This window comes from Bacillus rossius, chromosome 2 (assembly GCF_032445375.1).
Source record: "Bacillus rossius redtenbacheri isolate Brsri chromosome 2, Brsri_v3, whole genome shotgun sequence".
NCBI classification, from domain to species: Eukaryota; Metazoa; Arthropoda; class Insecta; order Phasmatodea; family Bacillidae; genus Bacillus; species Bacillus rossius.
The window spans coordinates 27,387,090-27,402,424 of record NC_086331.1 but is presented as its reverse complement, the minus strand read 5'-3'; the positions used below and the strand labels follow the sequence as shown (position 1 = coordinate 27,402,424).

At 34.5% G+C, this 15,335-nt stretch overlaps 1 protein-coding gene across 1 annotated transcript in view; it reads right to left on the bottom strand.

The window, feature by feature from the left end:
* Positions 1-1,040: 1,040 nt before the first annotated feature.
* The window catches only part of LOC134529192 (phosphorylase b kinase gamma catalytic chain, skeletal muscle/heart isoform), a 44,551-nt gene continuing 30,256 nt past the window's right edge, over positions 1,041-15,335 (bottom strand). The window contains exons 8-11 of the mRNA XM_063363035.1: positions 15,031-15,128; positions 10,895-11,053; positions 6,187-6,324; positions 1,041-1,313 (exon numbers count right to left, since the gene is read on the bottom strand). Coding sequence (XP_063219105.1) covers positions 6,190-6,324; positions 10,895-11,053; positions 15,031-15,128 — 392 coding nt within the window. The 3' untranslated portion in view covers positions 1,041-1,313; positions 6,187-6,189. The remainder of the gene's footprint in view (positions 1,314-6,186; positions 6,325-10,894; positions 11,054-15,030; positions 15,129-15,335) is intronic.

Below are 15,335 nucleotides of genomic sequence, written 5' to 3'. Positions count from 1 at the left end.
GAACACTGGCCTGAGGTGGCATAGCAAACATGTTACCTGTGACAGCAGTTTCAGTGCTGCTGCAGTTGTCAAACAGTTTATATCTTACAAAACCTTCCAAAAACAAAGAGCATACAGCCATGGTAGCAATGATAATGCTGACAGCAATGCTGAGAATCTTGTAAATAGTGCATTTTTAAACCTCTGTCCACAGACACATATTATTACCTTTTATATTTTACAAGAACATTGTGGTATCTGCCAAGTGAATTTTAGCACACAACAATTCCAGAACAAAGAATGTGGTTGAATACCTTGAGTTTTGCAGCCCAGAAACTAAATAATTTTTCAAAACAGAGGTCAAAGGCTTCTCACAAATATAACATGCTTAGATTTAGCCAAAACTGAGCTAACATTGTTTTTTGTGTTATGTGCATGTGAAAAGTACAAGTAGATCATCCTTGATGCACAAACATCATGATGGTTGGTTGATTAGAGGACAAAATAACACTCTTAAATATAAATAATTATTAACCCTGCATTTCTCACTAATCAGGCACTGATTAATGGAATGGCTAGTTAGAGGGTGTTAAAGCAGTGGTTTGGAGCCATGTTTCTAAGAAAGATAGTAGTCTATAAATTATTATTACATTAAAGAAGGAAATACTGATTTGGCATCCAATATTAGTATGATAATATTAAGACAAAGATTAAAATATTAAAAACATTAAAAAACACACACATATAATAAAAACAATAACAAAATTTTGACCACTTGATGGCCTTTATTATGAATATAAGAGAGACTTATTCAGTGTTTTCTTTTAAAATTGTCTTAATATTACTATACCTATACATTATTATTATGTTGAAATACAATATTCCCTTTTCAGTCAAATAAGTATTCAAATTTCTCTCATACTAATGGAAAACAAATGCTACTCAGCACATGCAATATCTACAATAAAGTAAAACCATAATTGTACATTCCTTAATTAAACACTTTCCTGCATTTAAAACCACTTTTCTGAGGAACCAAATAATGCTTAAACAGCATACAATTTCCTTTGAACTGTGATTTAATAGAACACCTTGAGAACTTCAATGCACTTTGCCCACATGGCTAACCTGATTCTTAATAGTACTGCATTTTATCCACTGCACTACACTGCCACTCCACTGAATCTTCCAGCCGGTGGATACGGGGGACATTCAACATTGTGCTATTTTTGCAGTCCAGGTGCACTGTGTTGTAAACCAACTCAGTAAGTTGAAACCACAACTTGAAAAACTCATTGGCACCAAAGGATTGTCGACAAGTGAAAAAAAGGTACCTGTAATTCATCATAACAAAGTCACTGACAAATCTTTCCCTTTAAATTATTATGCAGCAATTGAATTAACATTCTCCAGGAAGTGAATAGTTTCTAGAGATTAAAACACTAAGGAAATGGTTACACGGTACAGTCAAACCTCTATCTATCGTTTTTCAGGGGACCAACAAAAAAATTCAGTAGATGCGGACATTCAATAGATGTGGACTTCACTCTTAGATTTTGAAAAAAATATTTCAAACTCAAAATTAGTGTCAGAAATATATCAATTACTTGTCATTAAAGTTTAATCGGTTGAAAAAATATATAAATTGAAGCATTTTACTTAATTCAATTTACACTTGCGAAAAAAAAAAAAAACATACGCACAATAAACCTACATGGAAATTAAAGTCTTTTTCAATATCCTGAAGTCTGAAATATGTTTACTCATGTCATCAAATGTAGAGCTGTACTGAAGAAGCCGATTTTGCCAATATTTAGTTGAATCGGCATTTCTGCCGACTTCCGATACGCTTGTTAATTTTCGGCCGATATTACAGAAAAACGAAACAGACTGCCATAACCTAAAAATCCACAAGTACCATTTTCACCTTTCATAGTAGTACTGCATTCTTTCAGATCACATTATTTCTTAGCAACATGTGCCAATCGTACATATCAAAATTTAACATCCTTTTTTTTTAAATTTCAATAATGTTCTTTAATTTTAATGTCATAAATAAATACATTACCATCACGGTAAATTTACATCTCGGTTGTTACGGTAACTATAGTGCAAATGTGGTAGCTATCGTGCTTCTGTAGTATTATGGTATCTACAAAGAATCTTTAGTTCTTTTTACGGTAATTATCGTAAGATAACAATTGGGTTTGTACTGTAGTTATGGTACATCATCCATATTTGTTCGTAAGTTGTTGTTCATTTGTCTTTTCTTCATGTTTACGTGCTCCATTACTTGGCTGCAGATTTAAGGTGATTTTTACTACTTCTGTATACAATCGTTACTGTTTTTATGACGGTTTCTGTCTAAGAAATGGTTATTTCTGCAAAATCTTTGTGGTAAAATGATCATCTATTATAATTTATAGTGACGGGACCACATATTTTGTACGATCAATGCAGACAAAACGATAATTCGAACATCGGTAAAAGCTGACTTTTTTAACCTTAGTTGTATGGCAATTTTGCCAGGACCGTAGAAAGTATACGATAAACACGGACAATCGATACATGCGAGTTCGATAGATAGAGGTTTGACTGTACTTGTAACAACTTCATTGGAATATGATTAATTCAACCACTGTTTACATTTATTCTGAACATGCTCTGATAAGAGTTATTGCTAATCCCTAAGCAGCTAAAGAGATATTTCAAGTACTTCAAAATGACATATATTCTATGCTTTCTATAGCTATAAAGGCCGAAGTGAGCTGTATAGCTGCAGAAAAATCAACAGGTAAATAAAATATATTATTTGTTTTATGTAAGTCAATTACACAATAATTGTGTGGTATAATTTTTATTAATGTCACTAGCTAGTCAACGTAACCCCTGCAGCATCTACATGTAGACACCCACAGTGTGCCTATCTTCCCTATCTTGCTTGTGACAGGTTTAACCCTCCTCTGTCTTGGTCAACCCATGCTAGCTCACCTCGTATTGGCGCTTGCTTTGGCCCTCAAAGCCGTATTTGCTTGCCGATGGGTCGCTGAGGACAGCTAAGAGTTAAGGTGATGGCTATGAGCTAGAGTTTTCTTTGGTGAAACGAATTAGTGTGCCTGGTCTCTCGTGCCCTTACTCAATTGGGGCAGCAAGTCTGTGATCGAGTCAAGCAACAAGTGCCTTTAACAGTTGAAAACTGCATTTTTTTGCTGGCCCCATCAAAATTGTGTTTGGCAGTAATGGGGTTAGTTTTTTTTGTTACGGTTTAGCTGTTTGTATGCGACTGGCAACATTACAATTTCGAGCTGCTTCTAGCCATAACTTTTTTAACTATTTGGGCTTCTTGTAAGCCATTTAATTTCTTTCCAGGCTGCAATGTTTTCAAATGTTATAATGTTCCCCTGATTGACTTGCCGGGCATCTCCATTTAACTGTGCAAGTTGTTTGTGGCATTGTTCATGGTTTAAGTTATTGTATTAGGACCTTTAGTATGATTCTATTTAATTGTTGAACAATTATAATAACAGTACACTGTCTCACTACGAAGGACACCAAATTTTCACAAGTACAAGCTTTCCATTATTTGACCTTTTGTAATCTTGTTATTTACTATTGTAATCTTCAGCTGTTTTGGCAACTGTGTGCCTGAAAATAAATATAAGTATGATGGGGTACTTAAGCTTTCTTTTTTTTCAACTACATAATAGTTTTTTGCCACGTCCCTAGTGTGTAAAGGTGTCTAAGGGAGGAGATAGCGGTACAATAGCTTTGAGCAAAGAAAGATCCATCCTAGTGACTACCGAAACACAAACATAAGCACTGCAATTGATTCAAGCTTCTCATGTAGCCTGACAAACACTTTCTTCTCAATCAAGTAAATATTTTCAAATATGGCTACCTAAATATATTTACTTAAACTAGTGTAGTTAGCTGTGCCATGTAACCATGCTCTTAAGTGTAAATAAATGGCTATTTGCTAGTTTGCATTTATAAAAAAGCAATCAAAAGCCATGTTATTTTAATCATATCATTACACATGTAACTGACTGCTCTATTACGAAAATCCCTAGTGTGGCAAAATGTAGGTATTGCCACATCATTAAAATCAGACCACAGGAAATAAAATAAAAGGATCTAGGTAACCTGGGTAAAATGTGTGTTCTCTATGTATGAGACATTGTCGGGAATTTACTTGTTTCTGCCTATCACACTGAGGTGTAAAAACCCATGCACCACACAGTGTATGACAATGAACAACTGAGAGAGGTAAGGCAAATGCACAAGCCACAAACCCTTTGTATCCCTTCATCATTTATCAAAGCTCTACTATCGGAAGCATTTCTTTCATTAATAAATTTTTGTGTTGATTTCTGTATCTACTTTCCACCATCAACTAATTGACCTAATGTCTAGCCGCAAAAAAATATAAAAATCAAACAATTGTTTTTGTTGTAAATTAAACAATAGAATAAAAAAATACAAAATAAGTATTGAATTATGTAACTAGATGAGAAGAGAAAAAACAATGAATCTCACGTGTTATGAGTTGTTGAAACATAAATATGTAAATAGTGAACAAAGTACTCAGTTTCCAAGATAAACAATTAGCTGGAAATGGCTGAGTGGACTAATCATGACTGTATCAAAGGAAGTAAACAATCATACATTATGGTGGTTTAGAAAGTAAAAGTGAGCATTTATTGCCCTATGATGTCAAGATTGTCATTATTACATGCATTTAACATTTAGTTGAAAGCATATTTCTTTCATATTTCTAATCTATTAAGTTCAAATTCAGAACTTAAAAAAACCTAACACACGCAGTTGGCAAGGGATTACGGTTTTTAGGATACTGAAAAATTTTACAAAAAAGGAAAATAAATAAATTGGTAAATTATCTGATTAACTGTTGGTTTTTAGGTTTTTTATAAGTTTAAATTTTAGTGAAAATCAGCAAGTTCCAATCTCTTGCAGATGTAGTGAGAATATCCTTAGTATATATGTATGTATCTACATAGAGAAATTTGTACACATGTATGATTATGTGTATATTTTTAATCCCCACTTATTTAAAAAAAATTCTCTTTTACAAACATATGAGAAATATCAATTGGTCTAGATTGCACATAAATAAAAGCACTCAAAGAAATTTTGATGGAATGTTAAAAATAAAATATTATTTAAATTTCAAAAATAAATGTTACTGTTGATGATTGATTACATTACTGAAATCAAGTCTCTCTGAAAACAGTTACTAGTTCTTACAGCCTTTTATTACCATCTATGAAAAAACCTCACAAGTCACAAGTCACAAGTCACAAGTCCAACCACGAAAACAAGCACATGACAAAAAAAACACACACTTTCCACTTGTGCAAAAAAACTCTCGGTTCATTACTTAGACACTCTACTAAAAAACTGTTCATCAATTAAATCCCGTGGTTGCTTTAGACACAACAGTACCAATAACCAAGAGATCATTGTCTGTTCAGCATGGCCACCAATCAACTAAAACGGTCTCACTTTACGCTTTTGCTGTTACTGGTTACTGTCCGAAATAAGGTTAAAAACATTGCAGCCCGGACCACAGGCATCAAACTCTTCTCTCCACTAAAGTAATATATTAAATTGGTGAGCCACCAATTAATACAACCACTCTCGCAGATGTCTAAGTACTGACTAACCATGGCAACCTATGACTCCAGCTTCTTGCCCATGGGGGAAAGATTGCATTTGTGACACCTTCAACAACCAATTAACAGAGCAGCTTACAATTACGACTAATGACACATTACATAGAAAAATCAGCAAATTATATGCACATGGCAACAGCTTCTCACCAACTTATGAGTTTTTTCCATGCTTATAAAATTCACAAGATCACTGTCTCTTTTCTACCCTGACTTCCTTGTTATGAGATATTGCATCATCCCGCTTTCAGACACAGCAACATCGCAAATAACACAAAATAGAATACATGACAGCACATAAAAACTTAAAGAGTAAGAAAAAAAATCATAAAATTTGTAAAAATAACTTCAAGCAACAAGCATAAATGATTTAAGAGAATTCCAACCTACATGCATATTATTACCATATGCATGCAAATGTATAGATAAAAATTATAAATATGTTGAAGATGTCAAAACAATAATGATTATTATAGAAAAACTAATAATGTAAAAAGAAAGTTACTATATTACTTGCCTTTTAGCGACTCAATTTATTTACATAAATATGCTTTAATTCTGTTTTAGGCATATTTTCAAAAAGGGCAGCACGATTTTGGCCTTCCCCTTTCTTCACCCAATGTCCATAAACACGGAATGCACATGCATCTATCACCTAAAACATTACAAAAACACAACTTTGAAATTGAGTATTAAACAAAAAAAAATTATATTGTTATAACTTATCTTTCAATGGTCAATAATTCTTTGGGTGGCTTAGCGGGACTATTTAAATAACGTACCATAACAATACTGATGAGTGATGATGTTACCAAGACAGCATCGCTTACATCATTACTACCCCTACATTTTTATGGGACAACACATTATTTTTCACGAATTTCAGTTTCTGAATGTTTTATTTTTCTGCTATCGTAAACTAGAAGTTATTAGGAAAATTAACTTTGTGTTCTATTTATTACAAACGTTTATTACACTGAAAAATCACAAAATAGAGTTGACCGGATGGGACTGCATTCCAGTTCACGATACCGAGAAAATATCATCTCAAAAGTTTCACTTTCAAAAAATTACATAAATACTTATATCAAAAACCAAACTAGACTAGGTAGAATTTTAGTCTTCATTGCAATACCCTAAACATATAAAATACAAAAAAAAGAATATGTGAAAAATACTGCATCTAAAGTACTCTGGCCAAAACCCACTTTTTCCTGCTTATCCCATAAGACTATTGTTATAGTAATATCGTAACCGACCTCTACCGCACGATACACTGTTCCATTCAGACTACATTAAAGTATTTATAATGTAGTTGACCTAACCATATCAACCTTTCACTTTGTTTTCATTAACTCAACGAGTGCTAACCCCGTATTAATTTTCAAATGTGACCTAACACATCAACACCTTCATTCACATACATGCTAATTCATCCATGCACACTATTGTACATCTTGTTGGAAGTAATTTTGCCTCTACATTTTTCTGTTCAAGCAATCCCAACATAGTTCATTAACACTTTACATGTATTCGTTGCCTACATTTCCCATATTTTTCGTAGCATTTCATTACTAAATCAAGGAACATTACACATCACGTGCTGTCATGACTTCAAACCTTTCTCACTGTCCTCTTATTAACCTACACTAAAACTACATTTGAATTAATCTTGTACAAAATAAACATGACAAAACAATATTTTATGTCTCCTATTTAAGGGTAATAAATAGGCCTGTGGGAATATTCGAATTTTCGAATATCAAAACGAATAGTTTATTATTTGTATTCGATTCGATTTCGAATACTAAAACTTCGAAAAAACGAATATTCAGTCATTTACGAAAAAGGCTGAGCGGGATCACTGAAACCGGGAAACATTTCGGGATCACAGAGGTTTCTCTCGTTGGGCGGGGGCAAAAGTTCCGCGGGATTTTTGTAATGTTTTAGAGTTATGTATGTGGAGTTATTCCACTACATCTACCCAGGTAAAGCCCATTTGAACACAGTAATTCGGAGCGATAACTAACGTATTTTATATAGAAGAATGTCGTCAGGTCGTTTAAAATAGATTTGAACTGTCAGCATACTGATAAAGATAAAAACGTGTCTGTAAAATCCACACAACTGGGACATTAAAGGTGACAGTTTTCAGATTAGAGGGTGAAACATGGTTTGTCGGCACTGTAATTTCGTTCCGAACGTGACGGCGAAGAGAAAGAAAATTGTACAGACCATGTGTAAAACATCTGGCCACATACTCACAGCAAAGACTCCAAAAGCCTAACATGCTACGTCAATGTTTTTCAATAGGATAATACATAGTAAACGACCGGATGCAGGCGGCAACCCCCCATCCCACCTCTTCATACACTTCCCGCCCTTCCCAAATTCCTCGCGTAGTGACAGCTCAGGCAATTATTCTGTCCCGCACGTCAAAAAAAAACTCTTGCCAAGAACTTACTTAGCTTGCGATCACGTTACATGGTGTACCAAGATTATGAAGTAAATGTGTTTTCTATGATGGTAGATCCACGGTTCAAAGATTCACTAATTGAGGATGAAAATTTATAAAAAATATGGGTTGAAAATTTGTGCAGGGAGGTATTTAAGCTGTGTAAGTTGAACACAGTAGCTGAAACTATAACTGAGACAAGCAGGGGCGCAACAACTAAATTTCCAAAGGGGGGGGCAATATACCTTTTTATAAAGAATCATCGATCCCCCCTATTGAAGCGGGGTCCGGGGGTCCTCCCCCGGGAAAATTTGTATTTCAAGGTGGAAAATGGTGCTATTTAAGTAGTTGTATTTAGTAGTTAAGTAATTGATTACACAGCACTTTCTTTGCCCCCGTTTGCCCCCACTTCAAGGTTTCAGAGGGGGGGCAAAATACCCTTGCCCCCCCCCCCCCCCCCTATTGTGGCGCCCCTGTGAGACAAGTGAGGCTACAAGTGAAATGCCTATTAAGAAGTCATCTCTGTGGGCCTACGTGAAACCTTCAACAGCAGCTCAGTCTACGCTTGCAAGCTACGAAGAAACTATCCAAGGAGAAGTAAACGAATATCTGGCAGCACCCTTAATCCCAAAGAATGAAAATCCTTTCAGTTTCTGGTCAGAGAAGGGGCGCACTTGTTTCCGAAACATAGCTGTGGTAGCAAGAAAGTACTTGTCTATACCTGCCACACAAGTGTGCAGTGAGAGACTTTTCTCAACAGCTGGCAACATTGTGACGTGTAGAAGAGAGAGTCTACTCCCCGAAAATGTGAGCAGCTTGTGTTTCTCCACAAAAATTTAAATTAGCTAATATGTAGTGATGTGACAAGACTCTATTTTAATACGAACTAATTATACAATTGTAGAACCTTAAAATTTAAATACTGTCAGTTTTTTGATTCTACATACATTGTATCAGTAAATATGTACCTGTTATCATATTGTAATGTGATGTGATATAACATGTTTTATGGAATTTCAATTCTCATTCTAATTATTCGAACTCATTATTCGTATTCAAGAATAATTATGTATTCGTATTCGAATTTGATTCGAACTAAAAAACTGATATTCGCACAGGCCTAGTAATAAATAATAGATATTTCTAGAAACAAATATATGTGTAAGAGTTACATGGCATCAACTTTCACACTTTTCGTTTTTTAACACATTTTGTATGAGACATTATTTGTAAAAGTAAAGAACAGCCTGCAATTTTTTAAAAAATTTTTTCATTAAGCAAAGAAAAAAGAAGCATTAAATTTTAGACACATTTTTGACAACAAGAGCATACTAATAATAAAACTGAAAATAATATGCAACTAGTGTGAAAGGTGAGAACACTTTAAGCAGACTGAAGGCATGTTCTGCAAATAAACGAAAAAATGGTAACTGAATAAGTTGTGCCATGATCACAGGCAGTGCTATGGATCCATGACATATGTACCCATTGTTATTGCTCTGCACACCTTTAGCTTCTTTTAAAAAATTTATTCCTCAAAAATAAAAAGCTGGAATTTGAAATCACTAACACTGATACAGCAAATGTGAAGGGTAATACAATGCTAGTGAAGTTTCAGTTACATATGTACAGGGTTTGTATAAAAAGTATCGAGAACAATTTTTTTCCTGATGTGAATGTATGTTGCAGGGCACTCGCACTGCACAGGCTCGGTGGTGGGTGGTATGACCTTCAACCTGCACCAAGCGCCAGTTTCCTGCGAGCATTCTTTCAGGCTAGATCGTGTTTTTAATGGAACCCTGTTGAGTGACTCGGTGCAAGTGCAAAATGCAGCAAACGATTGAACTGTCATACGCCATCAAATTTTGTGTTGGACTGGGGAAATCATGTACGGAGATGTTGGGCATGATTCGCCAAGTGTTCAAGTGTGAAGGCATATCACAAACTGCAGTTTTTAAGTGGCACAAGCTCTTCAGAGATGGCCTAGTGTGGAGGATGAACCCCGCGCTGGACGGCAGTCGACGTCAATAACAGACGACCACGTGCAACAGGCGCGTGTGAATTCAGACCGTCAGTTAAGTGTGAACATGGTCGCAGATGAAATTGGCAATAATATGACAGTGCATATCTGAAAATTTGGCAATGCGAAAGATCTACGCGAAACTCATTTCAAAGGTCTTGACGGACAACCAAAAGAAGAGGAGAATGTCTGCTTGCGTAGACCTTCTGAAATGTGTTGAAGACCACCATGGCCTTTTGGACAACCCCCTTACAGTCCCGACTTGGCACTAGTAGACGTTTTCCTATTCCCAAACGTTAAATCCTCCCTCAAATGACACCACCATGGAACCCTAAGAGCTGTCAAAAAGGCTTGCATGCGTACCCTTAAGGACCTTTTGGAATCCGCCTACCAGGGTGCCTTCGAGTCGTGGAAAAGCTGCTGGCAAAAGTGTGTCGACGCTCAAGGGATGTACTCTGACGACTTTTGAGGCAATGTAGCAATATCTCAAATAAATCTATTATTCCAAAACTTTTCCCAATACTTTTTATACAAACCCTGTACGATTATTTTATAATTTCTATAAAAGGAATATAAAAAAAACATATAAATCTGTACAGTGGCCTTAGGTCACATTTTTACAGCACACCATCAAACTTCAACTGAAATAATATTTTTAAATGTTCATTTATTTAATTTAAATGGTAAAAATACTTTTGGTTTTTGGAATTTAATGAATACATGGAGTAAAAAATTAGTATGCAGCTTTACCTTGCGCAACACTTTGATGCGATATGGGTCTATTCGTGCCACATGAACAGACAAAGGCTCAGGAGTGAAGCGTAGTCTACGAATGCGTACCATCGCGCGCACACAAACAATAGCAAACTGGAACATTTTCTTTGCATTGAAAGTCCGTTCTTTTGATTCCTAGGAAAAAAATCCAAATTAAAAATAATAATTAAATGTTAAGACAGACTTTAATGTTATATGAACTATGGTTATCCATAAAGGCTTATGGTGACAAAACCTCCAATGTTTAAAGAGACTCCAAACTACTTGGGTAATGATTTTATACTCATAAATTGAATCATGCTGGGGTGTTAGGATCAAAGCTCCTCTCTACATGAGTGCAATGTGTTAGCAATAACAGGCTCCTAAAAGAATTACAACAATCTCTGTAGTCATTTGATTTTATACATTCCTTATTTGAACCAAAATTAATCCTTATTACATACAGTTAAAATAACAGACTACATTAATTTCAGAATCCTTGGTGGCCAAAATGACTGAAGCATCATAGGGTTAGTTCATGACTCAAATTCTGAGCACTACAGGGTTCCCACACTTTTACTTCAGCCAATCTCCCTGAATTTTCCCTGTATCATCTAACACTTTTCCCTGTTTCATCAGTCTTTTTGGCAATATAATATATACTACAACAGGCCTGCCACCAATATCGGTTTCAAAATCCTGCTCGTAGCATTTAAAAATCCTGTAAAATCCTGTTACTTAACCAACCTTTTATTTAGTTACAATTTGACTTATTTTCTGGGAGCTGCAACTCTACAAGGTTCACAGGTAAAAATAACTTGTGATATTTCAAGTGTGCAGCAAACAACTTGGTAATGTTCCTACAAGCCAATACATTTCCTTGATTTCTTACTTAGTTCCAAAAAGTTGCAACTTCCAAATTTACCACAAGAAGGTACATAGACCTTTATAAAAGAATTATTTCATTAAAAGAATCTCACATTGCACTTAACAAACTACCCTGTTTTATCGCATAAACGTCGCACACGCATGATTGTCGCACCAATATTTTAGGGCGTCAAAATTTGGATTAAAAAAAACCTCTTGCGTAAACGCAGCATGATGATTTTGGTCTCGCTATTAGATTCCAAGCCCTTTGTGTGGGTATTTTTTCCCTATAAAATGGTTTATTTTAAAGTAGAAATCTAATATTTATTCGGACATTACCACTTACTTATTTAATAAAGGGAAATACGAAGTTTTCTTTAAAGACTTTTTGAACGTTATAACCTGTATCTAGTCATCTGCATTGCCGCGGTATACAGCTTATAAATATGCAGCCAGCGCTAGTTGGCAACATTCATGTTTGGTTATGTTGCTTCCCGTATAGAGTACACACACGTAGTCGAATATCGATATCTCGCCGACTGCACGCAACGCGCGCTCTCTGTCGAGTACCGAGTTAACTGCAATTCATAGCCCGCACTCTTACGTGTTAAGTGTGCACTACATGGACAGTTATGCGTTAGTTCACGTCACAGATTCAAGTGGCTTGTGTTCGGGTCACCGATTTTGTTTTTATATTTAAAGTTGAAGGTTTTTGTTGCATGACTTATTAATTTAAATTGTTTGGCGTGCTCTTGTATAGTCAACTTTTTTAAATAAATGTGCTTTCCATGAATGGGTTCTGTCATTATGAATAACTTTACCTAACAAAAATTTTTTTTTTTGCATAAACATCGCACCCCTACTTTTTAAACTTGATTTTAGTATAAAATGTGCGACAATTATGCGATAAAACACGGTATTAGATTTCGTTAAATGCATTTGCTTTAAGTGTAAACATAAAATACAAGATAACATTTTTATTTTAAATCCAGGCCACCTCAGTAATTTCCTTGTTTAGTAAATATAAATACATACAAATAAAATTATTTACAAGTACAAAAGGAAAGTATTAATTTGATTTTAGCATTTTACAATGCACAGGGAATTCAGCATTGGCGATTCCATCAAAAATATCAAAGATCAACTTTGCCACGCAACTCGTCAATTGCAGTATGAACATTTACATACTTTCGTACCGCTGAAGATCTTTCAACACATGCTGTCACATTTTGTTATAATTTCAGGAAAACAGAAGGTTGAACATTTTGTTTTTACACGCCTCAACCATTTTAACAGTTGCTAAGAATTTTTACGATTACTTTATTTACACAAAGATTCTCCACCATAACACATTTAAATGTCATATAAACTTATTTAAACACATGGTGTCGAAAACTCAAACTGTAAATAATTAAAAACAGAATACTGCCATGACACTTCTAATTTTTCAACATACCAAAAACATTTACCTCACGGCCATAGAGTATGAACGGTACCTTACGGTAAATGTTTTTGGTCTGTTGATATAAAGCTTGGAAGTGTCATGGCACCACACGTGATGGAAATTGTTCACCGTTGGCTGTCTCTGTGTTCATAGTGGAGTAAAATGTAAATATTTACAGAAACATAATTTTAATGGGAAAATATTGGCCCACCCATTGTAAATGTCGGTTTTTCAGCCAATGCATTTTATTCTTCAAATATCAGTGAAAACGGACAAAATCTGTAAAAATTGCAGGCCTGCACTACAATACAAATTATTATCAAACCACATTTCAACAAAAATGCATATTAAATTTGACAACAAAATGTTTTTCTGCACACTATATAGTTTGCTCCATTATCATTTCCATCAACATTACGTTACCAACACTGTCTGAAAAAGAAACCAAATAAATTAGTTTTATCAAACTTTGGAACAATACATTATTGACTGTTATCATGTCAAATATTATAGATATTTGTTTGTGCTTCAAATTAATACAAGTTTGTATTCTTTACCTACAACTAATGTTAATAAAAATCAGATATGGATTATTAACAGCACACAAACTTATGATTAAAATACATTTGGTTTTAAGACATTAAAATACTACATATTCTATAACGGCCAAAAGTATTTAATGAATGTGCTACAAACGTAAAAATAAGATGTAAAAATTTAAAAAAAATTGCAGCAGAGCCACGCTTGTAATAACTTCCCTGACATCTCATAAAATTCCCTGAATTTTACAGATTTACCTCATCCGTAGTCACCCAGAACTCTTTTTTTTTTTCAGACAGAGAATAATCAATATATTATTTTGAAAATGCAGTTAAGAATTGATTAGACTTCCTTCAAACATGTAAAAAAAAATTATTTTTATCAAGTCCCAGATTTCATAATAAACTATGTGTTTTTCTTTTCTTTGCATATCATTTCTAAGCATATCATTAACACAACACAGAACGGTAAGGTTGTTATTGAGTGGTTTTACGTATACTGAACCAAGTTCTCAACTTGAGGGAAGAACTAAAAAAAAAAAAACTTTTTGAAGGAAAAAAGTGGTGTCTTTTTATCAGTTGCTGAAAAATTATGTCTCTTTTTTGACCATTTCTACATGGCATACATTTTCTACGAATTCAGTAAATTAACTCTTTCAATGCAAGGGCAACTTGAGAAAATAGTTTCCTCAACCAACACAGTCTATACCTTCCAGAGGAAATTAGGTTCTTAGGAAGTTTACTCTTCAAAAATAAAGTATTTCAAACTTTTCCATTATTGTTTATTTGAAAGAGGACCTGGGAAAGTATCAATCAATTAATCAAGCAATCAACAGAACTACAAAAAGCAGTTACGTAATTTATATCTGCATATAAGATTGACTAAATACATAAAAATTAGAATTTACAGTGTGTGCACGTGAGCCATATTAAAGTATAGTGATGGTGTCACTGAAGGTGCACCTATATTGAAAGTGCCATCGAAGGGGAAGGTAATAGACAGAAAAAGGCTTGGCATACAACCAAAGAAACAGTTAAATGGGCTAGAGGAAAAAATTTTAGTGGGAAAGAAGCTCAGCAGACAGTAGGCTATAATAACAAAGGAACCAAAAGAAAGCTGTAGTACTATGCAATAAGAAAATGAATGCATTGCAGGAAACAGCTGCAAAGCAACAAAACATCTCTTAACTATCACCAAAAGTATCTTGCAATCTACGCCATTCTTAGAAATGGTTTTGGACAGTTAAAAGCAAACAAAAGATGCATACATTGAATACACTTACCATAAGTTTAAAGAATGGATGAGAGAGCGCTTCTCTGATTGTTAGTCTTTTTTTTGGGTCAACAACCAGCAGCTTACGAATCAAGTCTTTTGGTGCATCTGTCATAAGTAAGGAAAAATCTGTTTTAAAAATTTGACAATGCTATTAATATTCTAAGACATTATGGCATTAAAGAATTCAAGTACACAGCAAAACTGATTAAGAAGTATATGTCCACAAATGCCAACATCTTAAGCTTACTGAAATGAAACAGCATATGTACACATTCAATTGAGCACAATCACTTACAATGGAGGCATGAAACA